This window comes from Eleginops maclovinus, chromosome 1 (assembly GCF_036324505.1).
Source record: "Eleginops maclovinus isolate JMC-PN-2008 ecotype Puerto Natales chromosome 1, JC_Emac_rtc_rv5, whole genome shotgun sequence".
In the NCBI taxonomy this organism is placed as follows: Eukaryota; Metazoa; Chordata; class Actinopteri; order Perciformes; family Eleginopidae; genus Eleginops; species Eleginops maclovinus.
The window spans coordinates 11,395,018-11,418,013 of NC_086349.1; the positions used below are offsets into that span (position 1 = coordinate 11,395,018).

The window sequence follows — 22,996 nt, forward strand, 5'->3', positions numbered from 1 at the left end:
CATTTTGACTTTGAAAAAGAGACATAATAATGGAAGGCAAATATTTTAATATCCATGATTTAAAAAAAAAAAAAAAAAAAAACATTGAACAAACTCAGAAACTAATGGGCATTAATGAACAGCAATAGATATACAGGTACATGTTTTAATATGTGTTACAAAACTGCTAACGAAAAACTACTACGGATATAAAAACAATCACTTTTTTATGTACAACGTGGTAATTCATAATACTGATCATAAGCACACATAATCCTAAATGTTTTTACTTTTAAAGCATAAAAGTGCTTTTTTTGACCAGTTGGTAATTAGTGGGTGAAGGTATAACAAAGTATACAAATCAGATACAAATTATTATCATGGTACAATGTCAAGTATTTAAAACAAACACATTTGACACAAATAGAATTGCACCATGATTAATCATGCTTGATAGCAATCTAAAAAATAAAACCATAGATAGATCACTATCTCCTGGAATGTTGCTATTAAATATCCACAAACAAGTGCCATGAAGATACATATTAGTACATACACAACTAGTGATAATCATTATATGAGGACCTTGCCCTGCAAGGTTTTTCAAATACACAGAAAGACAAAAATGTTACAGTCTTGTCTAGTGCTGTGGTAAACAGGGATGCTATTCCCAATTTATTATTCACAATTCTGATTAAATCCTTGTTAATAAGATATAATACTGTTTTTGATATTTTTTCTCTCAACTGTTTTGAAATGGCTTTCTCTACAATGATTACAGTCTTCCTATGACTTAATAAAAAAGGTAATGGATCAAATGTGTAACTTCTCATATCATGTTGACTGAATACACACTATTAATACTAAAGCTCATTGAACAATTTCTGACAATGAAATGAGAAGTCTATGCTGAACATCACATTTCAATAGCCATTAAAAATATACATGGCTATGTGTTCCCATAGCCGTGAGATGAAAAAAAAAAAAGATTTACCAAACAAGAATTAAACCATTCTGAATCAAAATACCCCTTTTTAACCACATCTACTGACTCAAACATTTACAAGATACAATATATACATTTGTACAAATGAGAGGAAACTGACAAAACAATAAATAAGTCAGCTTAGAACAAATGTTGCCTATTCAAACACAAGTTGTGAAATAGTTAGAAGTCTATTGGGACATTTGTGGGATTTTCATTTTGTTTCATTTTATGTGGATGCTTTAAAATAACTAAATGTGTCATGTATTATTGCACACTGCAGTCAATAAACATTTTGGTTTGCAGAAAAAAACACAACACATGTCTGCATGCACTTATCAGAGTCTCAGAAAGTATATTCCTCACTTGTGACAACCTTTTGTTTCATTTCATGTTCAATGTTTTGGGTTGAAAGTGCATTAGCACAATAAAATGATCAAAGTCAACTTGTTTCTCTGCAATATCACAGAGTGTAACATAACTTAAACACCTAAAAGAACATTCAGAGACCCAAACCACATGTGTTTAATGTGTAAATAAGGCTGATGCAGACACAAGTATTGGAGAACCGGTCCAAAGACTTTCTTCAGGCTCAATGAACATCACTTTCCATGAACTCTTCCTTGATGGAGTGCTTGTTACGTGACAGCTTGCAGTCGGGCATATCAAAACCAAAGTCAGCCCACTCATCAGCAGACGTTGCCATCCCTGACGTCCCAACAACACCTGCCCGATTGGGGATGGTGATGGTGTGGCGGACACGAAAGTGCACAGCTTCCATGACGCGCTGACGTTGAAGTTCCCCGCTGGCAGACCCAATCGCCGCCATGGCAGAAGCAGTCATGTTGCTGCTGGAGCGAAGGAGCTGCTGGCCATGATAGTCATGGTGATGAGTAGAGGCAGGCAGTTGGAGGGGAGCAACTTGTTTCATTTCCTGAAGACCTCGCCAGATTGCAAGGCGGAACTGCTCCGGTATTTTTAGTGCACCTAAATCCTGTTGATGGCACAAAGTTAGACATTGGAGTGTGAGAATGTCGGAGAAAAATACGAACAAGGAAGGAAAATAAGAGTTCATGTTCATCCTCTGTTTCCTTATGAAAGAAAATGAGCGACTGCTATCGTAACACTACTCTTCATCACCACTAGGCGTCCTAAAAACTCCACATGGTACCTTTAGTAAATTTCCATCCTCAAATGCTTTGCAAATACCTTTCCATGGTAGCTTTCTTTCATTTCTTCATACCATGGTGTTTTGCTACAATACTTTATTTCTATTTTCTTCCATTTCTCTTTCTTTTTATAAAGTATGGCTGTCACATTATCAGATTGTTGATAATGGAGGCCAACACAATTCACAATAAAGATACAATTGCATTATCTACCAACATTTTGAACATTTCAAAAATAGAAATGCTATCAATCAAAAACCTGACTTAAATGAAATTGTTTTTATAGGCATTTTCACTCTTTTTTGGCAAATTAATTGGGGGAGGGAGACAATGGGAAAACGCAAACAATGACTTAAGAAGCACTGCATTATTCACACTTTACTATCATATGTGTATTATAAACATGATTTCAATATTTAATATTTGATTATCAAAATGATCATTGCTACAGGTATGTTGCTTCACCCTTATTCTGAAGAGCAATTTCTTATTGTTATATTCACTGTGAGATTGTGAGTGCAGGAACGAAGCGGTTACCTCCATGGTGAGAGTCTGGAGGTGGTAGATAGACTGGAGGCCTTGGGAGGTGAAGTACTCAATGACGTTCTGACAGCCCAGACTGGTTAGAAAACTGTAAGAGGAGAAAAGCAGGGCTGCTTAGACTGCCATTTGACCACAGCTTCAAAAGTGTGACTTTGATACAAAATCAACTTCCTCAACACTGATGAAAAGTGTATTTTTACTTGAGAAGAATAAATAATATCCTACATCATTGTTAGGGTCAGAATTTATTTTTAGACACAATTGAAGACAAAAGTAACTTAATATATTTCTCTATAATTTAATCAAGCTTATAACTGAGTGTAAGATCTAGGTCAAAGATTAAGCCTCAGGTGTACAGAAAGTTTGCATCTTGACAGATGCAATGGAAGTAAAACAAAAAAACATGCATTTATATTAATGATTCATAAGGCCATTCTTGCTTTGATGAAGAACCTTTATTATAAATACATGAAATGTTAACGTTTTGGCAACATACAGTGTAATTGAAAAAGAAGCTAACTGTACAATTTAACTGTACAAAAAACACAACAATCTAGAAACCAAAAGTGGACAAAAAAACAATTTTAAATTGCAAAAGCAAAGTCTAAGTATTGAAACAACTGCATTCACAAGTTATCTTAGAAAAATATGGAAACAAACTGTTAAATTAAACAGAACATAAACAATGAACATTTCTATTAAAGAAAATGTGCTGTAGTGCATTGCAAAGGACGGCTATATACATACTGACAGTGAGAACGACTTAAGATTGTGTATAACACCTATATAAGTGTATGATACACATTTTGGGTTTTTGGGTGACATATCAAACCCTCTGGCAGCCGTAGTGGGGTGTTACGATGCTTGAGCTGCTTAGCTGTATGAGCAGAGTAAACAGACATGAATAATGTGCTGTTTTTGGATAGGAGTTCATCACCACATCTGACTTCTAACTAGCTTGGACAAAAATACCAACTGTTTTTCAAATTACTTTTGGTCATATCTTGTACTTCTGCATGGACAGAACAGTTTTTTTTTCAAAGTGGCCAAACTTTGGTAACAAACCTACCATAACACAATTCACTTTAACTTAAAACATTACTGAATTATCTTCTACCATAACATTTAAATAACGTCCACCATATAAAAAAAAAAGTATTTATAGACATTATTTCCATGCAGCCAATTCTTAAGTGGACCTTCATTATGGTACCAGCCACGGATGCAAACAGGTTTCTGATGTTAATTGCAAGCTTTTACAAAGCAGCTGTAGTCAAATAGAACTTTTTTACTGGATAACAGAGTTCCATCTAAACACATTGGGAACTTTTACAAAAACCTGTTTGTCCAAATTTATGTAAACAATGCCAAACAAACTAGCTGTTTTGGCATCAACATGGCACCCATTCGTGTTTAACCCAACAAGTGCATCTAATTGTCTGCAGTTCCTTTACAGGAGGATAAATAAATAGTGTCATTGGAGGGTGAGGTACCTGACGAGGCTGGGGTCAGGGTTATATGGAGGGGGCGGGCTGCAGTGGGAGGCAGACACTATAGTCTGACTGTTGTGGCCACCATTCATATCACCATTCCCCTGCATGTGGTGGCTGTTGAGCATGTTAGAACCTGTGAAAAAGAGGGGTGATGAAATAATAAGAAGCAGAATTGGTTTTAAACATGCAATGAGTGAATGTGATTTGATTTTTGATTTGATTTAGACATGCAGTAAATACCTACCCATATGAGCTATGGAGGTGGGGGTAGTGGGGTGTTGCTGGTGCTGCTGCCCCACCAGCTGGTTAACTGAGGACTGTTTGTTGAGGCCTCCGTGGGTATGAAGCTTGTTCATGTTGGACATTGGAGAGTATGGGTTGGGGGATGCTATATGGCTCCTTGAGAAAATATGAAAATTGGGTTGAGGTTAGAGAAATGTGTTTATTGTTTGTTAGTGGGTGCAAAACAACTTAACTAAATGAGGAAGTCAAAAAGACTCTACATTTTATAACTTTTACCTCTTCCTTATTTTACTCATAGACTTCAGCAAAACATCTTTACAGTCACACTTTTATTATACAGTCTGTGTTCCAGCTGCAGTCTTTGTGCCTATTCATACGTTAGTGTTGGAGTGACTCACGGTCTCTGCAGAAGCTGCTGCTGTGTCTGTTGTCTGTACGAGTCCACCAGCGGCTGTGGCACCAGCTCCACCAGCTCCAAACTGTCTTTGATCTTCATCAGCAACTCAAAGTTCTCCCGGCCACGGACCTACACACAACAAATAATAATAATGACTTGTGAGCACATCCTTTTAAATTTGCTTTCAGTGTTTGATACCATTAGATTGTCATTGCATCAGTGTGATAGACTCTTACAGGAATATAGTAAATTTCTTCTTCTCCATGGCGCCTCTTCCTCATGTTGATATTTGGACTGGGAATATTTGGTGGACTCTGTTTGAAGTCTGTAAACGACAGAACAGAATGATGCTCAGGTTTCAAACTAGATTTCACAATCACAATCTCTTTAAGGATTAATACATCCATAAGGATAACTCACATAACTATTTAAATGTGTGGTTAACATGAACGTGTAATCCAGTTTAATTCAACTTACTGCGTTTGTTGGCACTGCCATTTTTGGCCACACTGTCATTCAGGGCCTGTTGTTCCCTGAAGTGATCCTCATCTGCTTTGCGGTCACGGCCAGGACATGCACATATCCGTCCTTCAAACGACCTTCTGCCCAACACTTGACCACTGCAGGGAGAATTGAGGTTTAAAATATACTTAGGAAATGTAGGTTACCGAGACAAGTATATGTCTGATATAACTATTTATAAAGGCATATAATTCAAATACCAATAGTAGAATCATTTCATGCATATACAAGGGTCTGTCTAATCTTAAAACACATTCGACTTCATACATTAAAACAAAGTGGGAGAAGGAAGGGGGGATAAGTATATCTGAGGAAGAATGGACAACCATATGGGGATATCAGTGGAAGTGTACCAGATCACAGCAATGGAGGGAGTTTGGTTGGAAAAACCTGATAAGATACTTTATTACACCCTCTCAGAAATCCCACTATGATAACAACCTCCCTGTTTGCTGGAGAAACTGTGGAAATCAAAATGCACACCATCACCATATTTTCTGGGACTGCCCCGTAATCATAGACTACTGGAAAGGGATACAAAGTGCCCTACAAGATATGTTTGACTGTGTAATTCCCCTAGAGAGTAAGACCATGTATTTTGGATATATACCTCAAGAATGGTTGAAAAGAGATAAACAGTTAATGAATATACTGCTGGTGGCTGCTAAAAAGGCCCTTACCAGGAAACGGTTATCACAGGAGAGACCAACTGTGAATGCATGGATGGAAATTACAATGGACATTTACAAAATGGAGAAGATAACAGCCCATGTTAATCATAATTTGGAACAACTTGCTTCATACTGGGAAAAATGGATTACCTACATAACGCCCCATAGACCTGATTTTGTTTTTTCAAACCACTGATTGGGCCTATGTCAGGAAGACAAGATCATTCCCTACCTGTTCATAGTTTTTGTCTCCTTTTTGTTTTTCTTTCTCTTTTTAAATATATGTATCTTTTATAAAAAACTGTTCTGACATTTGTGGCAAACGTGGATATATGGGATACTGTATCTGAAGTGTATTGAATTGATAATGTTATGCTGAATGTCTAAATTACAAAAAAAAGAAAATGTAGGTTATTTAACACTCCATTTCCAAGCATGTCTTTAACTTTCAGTTTAGTTTTATTTTGGTGGATCAAACACTGAAAAGCCTCACACAATTATATGGCTGCAAAAATAATACTTGAACGTTTATCATCATGGTAGATGGCACTGAATATGACGTTATAGATGAGCATACAATTAGATGTGTATTAAGTAGTAGGTCCAGCACTTTGGGCTTGGTCCTTTATCAGTAGCAGTTTTAGAAAAAAGGGCATATTTAAAATTATAAATACCAGTGCCGAAATAATCCTAATACAGCACATTACAAAGGGCAAGGAATTTTCTTGTTTGATTCAGAAGAGGAACATTGTTTGAAATTGTGAATTGTGGACTTACTCCCTGGTCTCCAAAGTGATGATAATGAGGATGGGCCTCCTGTTCATGCCGCCCACACAGCTGCTGTTGCACATGAAGTTGTACAGTATGGTTGTGAACTCAGTCCCCACCTGAAAACACAACACAACGAATCCCACCAATAAATGAAAGCTATTTTGTTGATTTAGTTACAGTAAATATGGCCGTTCACCACCAGAGGGCAGTGTTGTAGAGCGCTCTGATGTCAGGGAGGCAATCGTGCTTTCAATAATCTCCTCGAGTCGAACAACACACATGATGAATTCTCACTCTTGCACTTGTTCGGACTTGTCAGGCATCTTTATTTATAGATGTGTTTTCTATTAAGTTCCACACAGAAATTGACAGGATCTTTGATATGAGCTCGACTGACCCATTGTGTGAACAAGCAGAAGCCACATCTCGAAGTCACTTCTCATATTTCATGAGCAAATATCCCAAACATTTATGTTTACTGTAGACTATCAGTTCTGTCCCTAATGTAGGCCTACCTAATGCAATGCATTGTGGGTTTCTGATTCAAAGCAGATGATGGACCACTAACCTGTGGACTTTCATATGGCAAGAAGACACTCTGCCTGCCAGTGACAGGATCATCCACATACTGAGAGAGGTTATTCCCCTCCACTCGGATCAGGTGACTGGCCGGAGCTGCTTGACCTGGTGAGACAATGATGGAAGAAAAGGTGAGGAGTTGGTCCATCTAAGTCCAAATATCCCACATAAAACACAGATTGCACTACATGCAGTGATTAATGAATTATGTATACTGGTTGATTTAACAGTTAACCTAACCCAGAATTGTTCACCCAACAACAAAATAATTGTAATTGGGCATTGGGGTCTATTATAGTCAAAAGACCAGATTTGTGGATCATACCATCATTGAAGTCTCGTCCTAGTTCGTGGTTGGGGCAGCGTTTGACAACTTCTGTGACGTGCTCCGCCTTCTTGTAGACAGGCATAGCTCTGAGGATGCTGCCATGAGGAGGAGAGGAGGACAGCTTGATTTGGATCGGACAGGTCTTGGCGATCTGACAGTAGAGCTTCTTCAGCAGGGGGGAGTACTGAGGGGGAGAATACACACAGGACCAGAGAGGATCGAGTCAGTGGTCTGGTTTGACACAAGGTGTTCAATGATGAAAGAGCTGTCAGCCTTGGGTATACCGAGTTATTATACAATCAGTCAGTCTCATAGGATTGTGTACTAATACTTTGTCTAAAAAACGATTAATATCATTTCCTGCAGATGGGAAGTTTTCATTCCATTTTCATGGATTCATTTCTGAACAACCTATTGCAAATTCAACTCAAAAGACATATAAAATGAGAGTTGTATTTTTGCATTTTCATAAATGCTCTCAAGAAGCAAATGAGATAATAAGGTTAATCTCAAACTCTCTGCTACCAATGACATCATAGCACGAATATTGTATCAGGTGGGGAAATCTGTTGAAATAACATTTGATTTGAGCCATAAAATTAAATTAACAGGGATGAAGATTTTTTTTTTAAATGTTTAATTACAAGGTGGACAATCAAAGAGCTGGATAATAATTTTAGAATAACAGCTGGCTTCGACCACAGGATCCTTTAATTATCACAAACAGTTATGACTGGAGGACCAAGTGTATCATTTAAGGGAATAGAGAGCATGAAAGGAAAAGGAATTGGAAAATACATGAGGACAGTAAATCTGTGGTAAATTATCGTCTGTGTAATAAAAGTAATTATGATAAATGATTATTATCAGACTGGGTTTTTGGTAGCAATGTGAGATGCTACAACTGGTGAAGGGAAATATGTTGAGCGGGGATAAAGACAAATCTTTTGCCATTCCTCAGTTTACGAGCATTTTCACATGCATGCATTCGCGCATGTATGTATGTAAATGCCAGATGCATCCAAAGACACCGGGTAAAGTGATGGAGAAGCCTAAACATGCCCCAACACAATCCTGAAATCTCAGGAATATTCCCTGTGGAAATCAAACAGAGCTTTCAGAAAAAAATTGAGGACTGTTATCCTGTGTATACTTGATACAAAGGGCATGAATACATAATATCGCAATCCTGTGGCTAATAAATTATACTACAGTACAGAGAGTGACAAAATCACACTAATGAATTGTCAAACCCAACCTTTTTCATGGTCCCATTTATAGCATTTTTGGAATCCCATTTATAGCATAAGTTCTCCAAGCTTTTGTCTGAAATATGTTATCAAATCATCTTTATTTGTTGAATAGTCCATGGAGTAGTTCAGTATGTTTTGAGCCTTTGACTTAAGCCCTGATTCCCATTAAACAAATCTGTTAGCCAAGTAGTACCCATTAATTCTCAGTGATTTTAGAATGTCTTGTTAGCATCCACCGTCCATATTGTTAGTGTCCAAGTTGCTGCTCTACCACTCCAGAAGTCCCACCATTCTTCCACTATATTTCTGTTCTCATAATAGTCTTTTCAAAAAATACTTTTCCATTTTATTCCTTCCTTTGATTTCCAGAGTCTCTTCCCACTCATCCATCATTTGGGATATTAGTTACAATTACTTACTTTGGACTTTGTTACTTCTGCACCCTACTGTTATTTAGAGTGGTGTGTCCAGGATTTAAGGCTCTTTATATTGCATGAAAAATTGGATTGTTCAGATTCCTTATTGTGACACCGCTACTAAGCCCCTCACACACAATCACACACACACACACACACACACACACACACACACACACACACACACACACACACACACACACACACACACACACACACACACACACACACACACACACACACACACACACACACACACACACACACACACACACACACACACCCTAAGCCTTGAGCCCTACCCTGAGGGGGCAATGGAAATACCTGGGAACAACATTGCCTTTTCCCACCTAGCTTTTCCTGACAAGTCTCAACAGAACTTCCATACCATGAATACATAATTTCTCAGAGATTCTCTTAGTTATCATTTACAAAGACAAAAACTTTGCTGTTTGCTACGACTATAAAATGTTTCCATCTTACAAACTGTTCTGAAATACAGTCAATAAGGATTTGAAATTCCACTGTAAAACATGTTTCATCTTTTTAAAAATTAAATCCTTTTAGTTCTTTTTTCTAAGCTGTGGGATCAATGGACACTAACTTTCAATATTGTTTGTGAACATCACAAAGTGCATGAGATAGTCATAAACTGCTTTTTTGTGTTTTCAGTCTGGGATACAGAAGCTGGTAAGATGTTTCAACTCGTCCACCACACAGACAAGTGTGCACATGCACCGACAAGGCATAGGCATGCACACACACACACACACACACACACACACACACACACACACACACACACACACACACACACACACACACACACACACACACACACACCTGTGAGTTCAGCTCCATGTGTCATTGTCAGAAGTGAAGTTCAGCAAAAATAAATTTACAGTATCTGATGTGTATGCTGTGGCAGAGACAAGTAATGTTGAGTGATTAATAACCTGGGTTTCCTTTCTGGTCTTATAGAAAGTGAATGAATGGAGAGAAATGAGAAAAAGATCAAAAGAGAACAAACATGCTTAAAGGCTTAAAAGATTATTTGCTTTGTCAATGATCTGGAAAATATCTTCACGGCTAGTGACAAGAGGAAATATACAAAAGGAATAGGAAAAAGATTTGATAACATGAAATGTGAATGTTCAAAAAATTCTTAAAAAACATTTACATTTTCTGACTCTGTTAAACGTTCCAGCCATTAATTTGCAATCTGTTGAGCAATGAAATACATCAGCAGCCCATCTATAAATTCAATTTAATCAAACAGGGTTATCTGGTGATTTACTATATAGTTTCAATTTCCACACAATTAATTTAGCCATCCAGCCCTGGTCCTGCATCTTCGCGGCGGACCAGTGAAGGCAGGTCCTGACAGGCTCCTACAAACAGAGTGATAATTGCCAGACCGTCATCCATATTTACAAGCAACGGCTTGCCCGCCGCAAATTCGCTTAACTGTCCAAATATTAAATACATTGGCACATACAGCCACAGAGCGCTGACGATGTGAACATCCACACAGTCTAAGCTCACTTTCTATACAGTCTGTAATTATACTTACAGAGGCTTATTCTTTGACAACAGGGGGCTCTTTTCTCATTTGGTACCCTGTAGTTCTAACCATGATGTGATTGATGAGTCGTTTAAATCTTCCGACAAAACAATATTGTGGAATTTTACTGTTTTTACTACAGTAAAGGCTTCATATTTCCTGATATTAGACATACATGGTTTACAGCACTGGCACAGACTTCTTGACAGGATGGCACACACACAGTATGACACAGTAGTCCGCAACATTTCCAGACCGTCCATCAAAGATATCAATAAGGCTGTTTTCTTTAAGCCCCTTATCTACCAGTACAACTATAAAAAATAAATTGTATTTGCTGTAAAACATTGATTTGACTCACAAAAATCTCATTTAATTTACTAGTGTGTTGATAAAACACATTTGAGCAAAGAAATGTGTGTGAAAATTAGTTTTCCCAGCTCTGATGCACTGCAGGTAGGCCAATTCAGTTGTGGCCACAGACAATGTATTGGGAAAGGAAGGGAAGGATGCATTATGCAAGACGTGTTGAGACTTGTGTCCTAACGGAGAGAGTCTAATAGCTGGGAAGAGCAGCTTCTGACAAGCCGCCTTGCAGTGCATGCTCGAGCCCGCACCCACCGCATCACACTACCTCCCACTCCTGACACATACTGTACACACACGCACACATGAACTGATGTCTGAGTGCACGGAACAAGGTCTTATTATTTGACAAGGCCAAGGTGTTAGATCTCATTTCCAGCAACGATGATGCTGGCGTCAAAGCCAAGGAATCATCTTCAAGAGGCAAGAGAGCGGCTGAGTTTCAGAGCTATTGTCAGTAATGCACAGTGTCTTGCCGAGACAGGAGGGGGACTGGAGGATTACCAGACTAGCTTAACATGGGCTTGGATGGCTTACTGTGTATGGAAACATCATAATAATAGATGGGATAAAAAATGGAATCGTATCTTCTGTTCCGATCTCTCTCTCTTCACTTCTGTTCTCTTCTATTCTGGTCTCTTCTCCACAGAGGACTGGCCAGTTGTATGCAGCCACAAACTCCAATGTCAATCAATCAGTTGACAACTTGAGAATATGGGATTAAATGAGAAATGCTTGAGGCAATAGGCATTTCTCGTAATCTCCCAAAGCACTTCATGCCACCCGCTCTTAGTGGGAGGCAGAGGGGTGGGAACAAGGGGCCGCTGGGTAACTGATTATAGTCAATATGCCCCTATGGCATTCGGCATTCCCCATTGCTGGAGGCCACAAGAAATCAACAATAAACACAGAGACTGTTAACTCCTTCATTCAAACAAGGTGACTCAGTTTGGTCCACATAGCCATCCTTTTGTTTCAAGCATGTTCAAACCTGGGTCTTGCAGTGAATTTTGCATACATAGACACACCCAGATGTAAATGCACATAAGACACAAATCCTCATGCACCCCGGTTACTTTTTTGGAAAACCCCCTCCCATTAGTACAAAAGTGTTCATTCCGACAGGCTAGACCGTAATCTCCTTTCTTTTCAACTCACACTTCTAACGCTACCCGCCAACATAATGTCAAACCTGGCATAGACTTGGCTTTCTTGGTTTCTTTTTTTTTTTCCTGTTGAATATTAACAAACTAGTAAATGCCTGTATTCAATTTAGTGTATTAAGATCTGGAAGGCTTTTTGTTAGGCGATTATTATTGTCATAGCCTACAAGATCACACATAATCATACTGCATCCTTTTACACATCAAAACAGTTTTTGTTCTGAAGCTTTGCATAATAACATTTAAATACATCTTATGAATCTCTTAATAAGACATGCAGGCTAAAACTAAGCTTTACAGTAAACTTCATGAGAGTTATGAACAATCCCCCAGTCTCTTTCTTGTTCTAATCCATCTGTTTTAATAGCAGGAGAGGAATCTGAATAATCACAGGTTTCCTCACAATCCTTTTCCTCCTGCATCATCATCTGTATCTCAAGTCGTGTGCCCGTCAAAAATGTTGTCCTATGTCTCTGGTTGCCTGGTGCAAAAAACCGTCTTGATATGTGACGGCATGTGATGGCAAAAGGTCTTCTTGGTGTGCACAACTATCCAACAAGCTTATTTTGTTGCAAAAGGGTAGATTTGGTTGCTGCATGGCGTAAAATAAATTAGTCGGCAGGAGCCATGGGCTATTCTCAAGCTTTCCTTAATTAAGTTAGTTGGACTATTCTAAACTGAAATCCAATGGGATGGCAGATACACATAATAAATTAAGTTTAACCAAAGTTGAAACTGGTTTCTTACATATTTTAGGATTTCATTGCAGTTATTTGTCAGTTAAAACCTGATAATACTTGTTGTTTGTCCTCAGTTTCTGTCGTTGTAGTGTGGCCATGAGAAACACCTGAATCAGAGAATGAAAGCAAGGGAAAGGGGATGATAGACATATTTTAGGAGAGGGAAGGATGAAACTTAAGGTGCCAGAGGTGACAGCCATGAGTGTGTGTTAAGACAAGAGGAAGAAAGAGACAGACAAAGAAAAGCAGCAGGTCAAAGACCACCGCACTAATGTCCAGAGGGGGATCTTCTTACATCACTGAGGGCTGAGTAAAACAGCCCAGCATGCATGGTTACTTCCAGCAAACACAGCCGCAGAGGAGCCCCTCAGTTGATCACCCAGTCAACATTCACAGGCCTGAACACTTACACACACACACACACACACACACACACACACACACACACACACACACACACACACACACACACACACACACACACACACACACACACACACACACACACACACACACACACACACACAAAGTGGAGGAAGTGCAGTTTGTCTCTTGGTTCTCTTGTTTCAGGGAGGTCAACTGTGTGACAGACGGAGGTGACACCTTTCCAGCTTGAGTCTTCTCATCGGGTCATGACAAATTATACACTGCTCCCATTTCACCTGTCTCTCACCGCCATCACATCAAAAGGTAGTTGTTTGATAACGTCTTGCCCAGGTATTTTTCTTTATTGGTATTCATGTACCCCATGAAATGGCAAAATGTATTCTTTCAGTATTGTACTCCTATTGCTAAAGCTACTACGACTACAGCTACTGTGTATTCATGGCAACAGCAATAGCAAGATTTTTCTTACATTTATTTCTTTTGATTAGCAATAAATGTAAACATATCATGTTTCCCTTTCTTTTTTTCAACACATAAAAACATGCATAGTAGGAAGCCCAAAATATACCAGATGTTGCATTTCTGTAACTCATACAAAAACGACGATACATACTTACAAGAAGGGAATTACTGACAATCTATACCAGCCTCTTACTATACATTGAACTTATGATGTGTTGTGGTAACAATTTCTATACATAAACTCATTACACATAAACTGTTCATTGAGGTTTGTAGCAAAAACTATAATTAACTTCATGTTTTATGGGACAAAATGGTTCTATATATTAATATTATGACAAAACTTTGTTTGCTTTTAATAGATTGATGACCCAGGTTAAAAACATTCTGGACCTCGTACCAAACTTTCCCTGCTGCATTCATCACATCAGATTTGGCTATGAGAGGTGAGTGGAGGTAATGATGAATCACTGAATGATGCTCTACTTTCTCTTGCACACAACACGCCTGCACATGTGCAGGCTTGAGTGAGTGTGTGACAAATAATGTGCAATTTCATATGTGTGCGTCCAATGGTTACTCAGTAAGACAGAGAGAAAGAAAATGTACCAACACACATACACACAGACACTACATGTCAAAGTCAAGAAAGTGTGTTTACTCACGGTCCATGTGGCAGACTTGGCGGTGCTAGACTGCTGGAAGGACACCTGGAAGTTGTGCAGTCCGGGGTAGTCGGTGTTGGAGGGGATGGCCGGGGCAGGGGACAGGCCCTCAAAGGTGGAGTTGGGCTGTGAGTAGGGTGAGGGAGTGGGCACAGCGGACGAGGAGGCGTTCTCGGAGCTGTAGGGACTGGAGGACGTTGCACGGCTCCCCAGGCTCTCCATGCTGCTGCTCAGCATGTTGTATTGGGACTGGGGAGAAAAAGAAGAGGGAAGAGAATGAGGGAGGCAAAGAAGGAGGGAGGGAGCAGAGAGGCAGAGGGAGGGCACAGGTAGAGGTTCCAGGTTCAAGGGTTTGGAGACTTAAAGGGAGGTCAGATTACAAGGAGTTACAGGTAGTGTTATGCTGCATGTGTGTGGGACGGGTTCATGTGTAACTGTCTAGGTCAGTGTCCATGATGATGACATGCAAAACAACTGTGATTTAGTGATAATATCATGAGATATGCAGGGACACAAACTCATGTGTTTGTACAGTATGTGAATGAGTGTAAGTGAGCGGCGGTTGCAGTGAGGTCCCCACAGAAGTTTCATTGGGGCTATACGAGACAAGTTGTAAAACACAGGCTTAATCTGCCTAATTGCCTGCCATTCCCCTCTTATACTCTCCACTGTGTTTGAGAACAGGAAAGATTTGTAGCCCTGACGTGTGTGAGGTGACACGCACACTGTGAGGCCCTTTTATTGTAGCTTAGAAGGAAACGGCTTTGTGGCTGCATTAATTGTTATTGATTTGATCCCGAAAAGAAAAGTCAGAAAGCACAAAAAAAAAAAAAAAAACTAAATTACTTTAAGTCCTCATGCCCCCCTTCTAATAATAAACATCAGACAATCACTTTCTTCAAACATGATTTCATTATCCACCAATTTACATCAGCTGATTCACCATTAACAAGACAAACTGACCTACACTTAGTGTTTAAAAATCATTGACTTGTATATACTATATGATGACATTTATCCACACTGAAATATACAAGTGTTAACACACACAATAACCCTATGAGCAGAAGAAAAACGTTTTTACCTTCTTTTTCACGTAGTACATCTTCAAGTGCTTTACTCTCAATAGTCAACTCTGCAGTGAAAAATGTCCAAACACAGCAAAGCAACGAGAGTGCGGGCTCATAGCCTAACCAGAGTGTCCAAGTGAGGCGTGCATCAGTGGATACACCACACACTCACACACAAAAACACACACACAGACTCATACAGCCAGGACAGGGAGAAAGGTGAGGACTGGTCTGGAGAGAGAGAAATGATACACTGAGACGAGGGGAGAGAAGGAGAGAGGGAAAGACGGATGGGAACCCAAAAAATGGTACAACATTCTAATTATGGCAAGCCCGGACATAGACGGCAATGCCGGGGCACATGTACACACATGCTCCAAAACACCTTGTGAAGGCCTGCACTAAGTAAACACTGTCTGGTCTGACAGAGAGAGAGAGAGGAGAGAGAGAGAGAAAAACATGATAGAACAGTTCAAGGGTTAGACCCCCCCACCCAGTATTGTATATCAATAAAGAATTAAATCAACAGTCAAGGCTGAATGTTGTTAAAAACAGAAACTCTTTTACACTTTGGAAGGCTTTCAATACATCCTTAATAATTGGATGGAAATGTGGATATTTTATCATTTTTGATCTTGAATATTTGTCACAATCTCTGTCTAAACTCCAACCAAGCAAATGCCATAATTATAGAAAAATAGCATTTATGAAATAAACTATGATTTTTGGCTTAGGAGTATTCAGATATTAATATTTCATTTGTTTGCAGATAATAGGTACAAAAATGGATTTGCTCAAACTTTATCAAAGGTGACTACAATTATATAGTTTTAAAAGTCTGCCTGCACATTGAACAAAAAAAAAACTCCTTGACCAGTCAATCATTTTGTTGTTTAGGGGGGAAAAAATCCTAAACAGGATCTTTATGAAGACTTTTTCTTGTTTCCTTTGCACTCTGAGTGAAGGGAGTACGACAGATACCATGGGAATGCCAGCTGGATGTTTGAAAACATTACGATCTTTCACCTGTTTACCCAATTGCACACCTCATGTTCGTGAGACTGAGGGTACTGGAACTTGGTATACTCACTTATACTGTATTCTGAGTTATAAATTCAACCTAAAGCAATATACACGATCATTTCAGCTCTGTTTTGTATTTTCAACAAAGCATCACACACTGTTGACTAACACAAACAAACTGAGACAAAGTTACATAGGGTGTGTTATCTCAATGCCATGGTTTCCTGAATATGAAAGCAAAGGTACAGGTCAATGTCCTAGACTTAATGCAAACTGTGTAGGTTAAATGAGGAGGTATTATGCGTTGGTGTGCACATATTGACTCTGACTCTGCAACATAATACATAAACAGTAGAAGACAGACGGGTTCAAAACAACTGATGCCTGTTTTGAATGGATTAATAGTCAAAAGTTAAAATACTTATACCATTTTCTCAGGTTTTCAAATGTTAGTATTATAAAATGTTCTTTGTGTTATAGCAGTTGTACTTTGTATAATCAAAGCATGTTTACAATTTACTGATATTTTGAAAAAACAAAACAATTAATAGGTTGATTAATTCTAAAAATTGTTGTCTAAACGATTAAATATGTGTTGTTGAAAGTCTCAATCACGCATTTCAAATGTCTAGTAATGGAAAATAAGGCCACTATAGAATTTGCTGGGATAAAACTGAGTTCACCATCAAATATGAAAATGAGTAGGCTGATGTGCTATGGGGTTAGTTTTCTTGTGAAAATACAGTACAAACGAGTCATTATGTCCTCTCTTTAATATTTGACTGTTTATTCCCTTTGAAATTCTCTGCTGACAGGTATTGTCAAAGGGGCTTACGGGCACAAGGTTAACCCAGGTGTATGTGTCAACAAAAATTTAAAAAACACTTAACAACCACTGCACACACACTCTCACAGAGGGCGATGCGCTCACAGGTGTGCTTGGTCTTAATACCTAAACTCAATTTGCAACAAGTTGAAACAGAGCTAAAACCTCCGCCGCCTTGTGAGCTGTGTGTGTATTTGTGTGTTCACTGTGTGTGTAAGTGCTTATGCTTCCCATCCCAACAGCATCTAGTGTCCCCCTATGGGCAGGCATCCTGGTAGCTGCCACTCAAAACTGAGCTTTAAAGGCTACAATCATTTAGAAACATAGATAAGCAAGCCACAACAAACCTCATCTGTCAAGATGAGTGAAACATTATGAGCTGACTGTAAGGAAAGCATCACTGCGATTAAGACCTCTGTTTACAGCTACTTATTAAACAGTTAACAACACAGACTGGGACACATATGGCCCTGTTTGGCCAATCAATTCATTAGTTTATCTGAATTAATCATATGGCATCATATTAAAGCTGCAGCATGCCTTAACAATGCAAGCTATGTTAAGTACAGGTGAGGATGAGAGGTGGAAAAATGTGTAGCGATGTGATAGAAGGTTGCCCCCTGTTGGGTATTTTTGGCAAAGTGCAAATATATACTTAACCTGCCATCATTCATGCCAACGTTCATGCTGTTTGTAAACAAATACAAATCTAAAGTAAGCATCACAGAATTTTCCAATTCCTAAATACTTGTGAATACAATTGTTGTCAGAGTAAACTTAAGGAAAGTTAGACTACAGACAGTCATTGCATTTAGTGTTTAGATCAAAAACACCTTTTTTTTCAGGGGCACGAGTCCCCATCTATCATTCCAAATGAATCCAACTTGTAGTGTTATCATAATCAAAGAAACTTGATTATAGCAAAAATATATATCTACTCTTGCTATAATAGCCAAACAAATTCAAATCAAGTAGCCATGGCTTCTTATGCATGCAGGATTAAAAATAGAAGGTGACACCGGCTTGTTGTTCAAATATAACAAACAGCATGAGTCATGAACATTTGATTCACTCTTTCATCTGTTTTCCACACATTTGGAAACACACCTGCACCAAACTTCTACACTGCTTAACAGAAACCATTGTAATACGCCATTTTTGAACATTTCGAAAAAAGGCCTCAATATGCCAGAACAAAAAACAATGTATTCCGGTTCACTTACCATGGCACACAGCATCTTAAGGCTCCTGAAATAATAGATGTGTAGCTCCTATTTCTCTGCAACACATCTATCCTAGGACTTAAAGTCTGCTGTGATCAAGTGTGACTGTAAGATTAGAGCTCTCTGCTGCCAGCGGGACATGATGGAGGAAGCAGGGGACATCCTGCCTCTCTTCTCCTCCACTTATCTCCCTTGCCTGACTGGGCCTTCTTCACTTGCCTTGCATAGGTGCCTAATAACAAATCCTTACTCCGCCCCATTATGTCTGTCATGATTATTCATTAACCAGCCAGGCAGGCCCAGGCTTGTCCATCCAAAGATTAGATTCAACCAATATTGCAGATCATAAGGGGAGGACACAAAAAGTAGGCTCATGTTGGATTTTTTTTAATGATTTCATTTTTGGAAGGCATAGACATATAGGGTGGACAAAATATGTCCAAAATAGACAGGGCAGGAGTGCAATTCTGCAAATCTTGACCATTGGTGAAATTCTAACATACTAAACAACATCCTTTTCAACTCCTTTTGTGAAAACCTCTTGTTAAACGTTTTCAACCATCTAAAACATTTGTGCATGATTGTTTATTTGCAAAACACAGCCTACAGATGGCTCTAAGGTAAAGCAGCAAGGGGCTTGGGGTTAATTAGCCCTCCCCCCACCCACACCCCCACAGTCCCTACCGGCTGCTCTGTAGGGGAATAAAGAGAGGGAAAATGCTGCAGAGAAGAGGGAAACTATTAGGGAGGGATTCTTCCCAACACTGGAGGGAAAAAGAGAAAGCAATAGACAGAATGGGAAGGAAAAGATCTTTGGAAGTGTGTGCATGCATGTGCTTACAAAATAATCATTAGATCTGACACAGAGGAGGAAAACATCCTGCATGGAATAGAAATAAGCTGCTGCTTTTCAAAAGCAAGGGATTGACCACAAAAATGAACAGAAACTAACATCAACGGACACTCGTTCCTACCATTACATTGTCGTTCATGTCCCTCATTTGGAAGACGTCCATGGAGACCTCAGCAGCACTGCAGTGGCTCCCTGGGGTGCTGGTAGAAGGAAGTGGACGTTCTCCTGGCTGGCTGCCTGGGGGGAGCTCAAAGTAGGTGCTATCTGGCTCCCTGTGAACACACAACACATGGATAAGTTGATAAAGGGGATGACTTTTTAAAAAATGTACAAAGCACAAACATGTAAAATGACAAACCTGATCAGCAAAGAAATAGACGTTGGCAAAGAATATCATATAGAATAAAAAGTTACCATAAAAGTTAGATAATGTTAATCCTTGATATTAAAACAATAATAATAATAATAATAATAATAATAATAATAATAATAATAATAATAATAATAATAATAATAATATTTAGGGACTTCTGGTTTATGCAATCTGGTATTTCCAAAGTGCTTTCAAGTGGAAAAAAAATAAAAACCTTAAAATAAAAACGTGTATCCAATATAAATAATGCTATTGTGGAACATCTTCAAATGTTGGATGTAGGGTTATTGAACCATTTAGAGACTTTTGTTTAACATTTTTTTTCTTGTCTAAAGCAGAAAAAAACTCCCAGAAGTTTCAATGAATTGTTAACTAGAATTTGAAGTGCTTGGTTGGAGCAAAATACAATGTCTGTTAAAAGTGCAGAAAAAAGCAGAGAAAGCCAAAGATGGAAATACAGCATGTGTTTGCCTTTGACTGTGATTGTGTTACGTCTTCACATCAAAACTTCTTTAAGGCATTAATAGGTTTTCAGCCTAACTTGTCACTTTCCCCCACCATCTGCTGTTTTAGATAGTGCTGTTTTTAAAACTAAGCACAATTTTGGATTGTAGCAAGCTGATGAGAAAATAATATGTGTTTTCTGATCATGGCATGACCAATTTCCTTTTTTAAATAAAACCATTAATGTGGAAAATGTGTTAATGAACAGAAAATAAAACAATCTTCAGCAGGTGTTGTTGATAACTCACAGGGAGCTCCACAGGTGCTCAAAGGTGCCTCCTTCTTCAGTGACAGTGGACTGAGACATCTTAGAGAATGGGTAGTCTGGCGAGGGACAGATCACTCTGCAGAGCACAAACACACAGGAAAGCAGGCAAATCAAGGATCATAAATCATAAAATAATTATTAATAATTCAGGTTATAATGGTGAAAACAAACTACTGGACGATATTAATCACTTTAATATTGTTCCGAAAGGACACACACACACACACACACACACACACACACACACACACACACACACACACACACACACACACACACACACACACAAACTCATCCAGGTGTGATCACACCTATGTGGTCCCAGTGAGGTGGCAGGGTGTCAGGGGGCTTGGGCGTGCCCAGACCTGCCTGCCTCATCATCGTCTCACTTCGGAAAAGTCTGAGCATCACCTCCTCCTCTGTCTCAAAATAACACAGACTGCACTGCAACCTAAACATGTGTTCAGACTTTATGGAGCTTCAGAAGCAATATGTATTGATGAATATAACGTACTCGTGTGGATTTCTAAACTACAATACGCACTTTTGAATAATCGACACTCCAACTTTATATAAAACGTTGCCTTAAGGTGACAGACTAGACATAATCATGAAGGTTTACAAATGTACCTGCAATGGGGGACATCCTTGCTCTTTGCGATGGTTTCACTACAAAAACTTCCAGTTGTCAATGCATCGGCGTTTGTTTGTCATAATCAGCAACAGAAAATCGAATGGAGAACAGGCCTAACGCGTATAGCTGAGACATAGAGGTCTGGTCTCTACTTTCGCTTGGATTTGTCAATGTTCACATTCAACAGAAAATCCTGTCGGACATTTTTGTTCGTACCAAAGTTATATTCACTGTTGCGCACCACAGCAGCGTCATATCTCCTTAGTAACCCCTCTGAAAGACTCTACCATAAAAACTGTGGCAAAGGTGCCTGACTTTAAAGATACAAGCAGCAATCAGTGACTGTGTTTAGGTCGCAGGTTGCTTATATGTGTGACCTTTTCTCTAAATTGGTTCTTTCGTTTTTTATGCGCTCATATGGTTTGGCTCCGCAGCAGCTGCTGCAGGTTCCCGCTGCTCCCGGGGTGACTGCCGCCGCAGAACCAGTAAGCATTCCCATATTGAGATTGATTCCCAGCTTGATCCTCAGTGCCGCCTCGTCAGATCCCAGAGCAGCTCGTATCGCGCAGGGGATCTGACAAAACGACACCGCAGGATGAGCACGAAAAAGGCAGGGTTGGCCTTAGCTCTGCTCCGCACTTAGAGAAGCTTAATTGGGATTCCACCTGGACACAGACGACTTTTTCACTTAGTCTGCAACTAAAACCCTGACCAGAAAAATAACAAGAGCTAATAATCTGCCCTAAAATACTTATTTTTTTGCCTACTTATGAGATACATTACCATACAAACGTATGCCTTTGAGAGCATTAAGATGGGGTGGAAAACATGAATATATTTTCCCCTGACGGAAAACATAGCCACTGTATTGCATTATATACCCCATTGAGCCAAACGCGATACCTAAAAAGATTTCAGATTTAAAATTCGAGTCAAATTTAATGTGAGACAGTTATTGGTGAGCGTTGAATTTGAATAAATGTAATGCATTGACAATAAATGTTAATTTCTTGATTAATATTAATTTACAAAGTATTTTTCAGGCTTAAATAGATACAAAAGGAAACCAACACGCCTGTTATTTCTGTGAAATACAGCATCTGCTTTTTCTGCCCAAGTGTCACATCGTCCTATAGCTTAATGTGCTTCACTGATATTCACCTGTTTCTACTTTGTGTGTCCCCTCCAGGGTTACGGCACCCATGACAACACACACACACACACACACACACACACACACACACACACACACACACACACACACACACACACACACACACACACACACACACACACACACACACACACACACACACACGCACTGCCTTCCCAAGGGCCATTTTATGCAAGGAAATACAGTGTCCCAACTGAGAATTAAATTAATTTAAAAATTGGTTTATATTCAATCCTCCACATCATCAAGTGAAATATTTCGCATATAGGATTCAAAGGACAAGGTTGTCGTTTTTCATCTAAAGCATTTATTTATGGAGACAAATACTTTACATGAAAGGGTAATATTAGGC

The 22,996-nt window shown here is 39.0% G+C and overlaps 1 protein-coding gene across 1 annotated transcript; it reads right to left on the bottom strand.

Annotated features, from left to right (window-relative positions):
- Positions 1–43: 43 nt before the first annotated feature.
- Positions 44–16,009, bottom strand: tp73 (tumor protein p73). The gene is made up of 12 exons (XM_063881306.1): positions 15,781–16,009; positions 14,697–14,945; positions 7,678–7,864; positions 7,342–7,457; positions 6,780–6,889; positions 5,287–5,429; positions 5,046–5,134; positions 4,811–4,938; positions 4,414–4,568; positions 4,170–4,302; positions 2,671–2,764; positions 44–1,958 (listed from the first exon to the last, which is right to left on the bottom strand). Exons 1-12 carry the CDS (start codon positions 15,799–15,801, stop codon positions 1,557–1,559), a joined length of 1,827 nt encoding a protein of 608 aa, XP_063737376.1. The 5' UTR covers positions 15,802–16,009; the 3' UTR covers positions 44–1,556.
- Between the last annotated feature and the right edge of the window lie 6,987 nt (positions 16,010–22,996).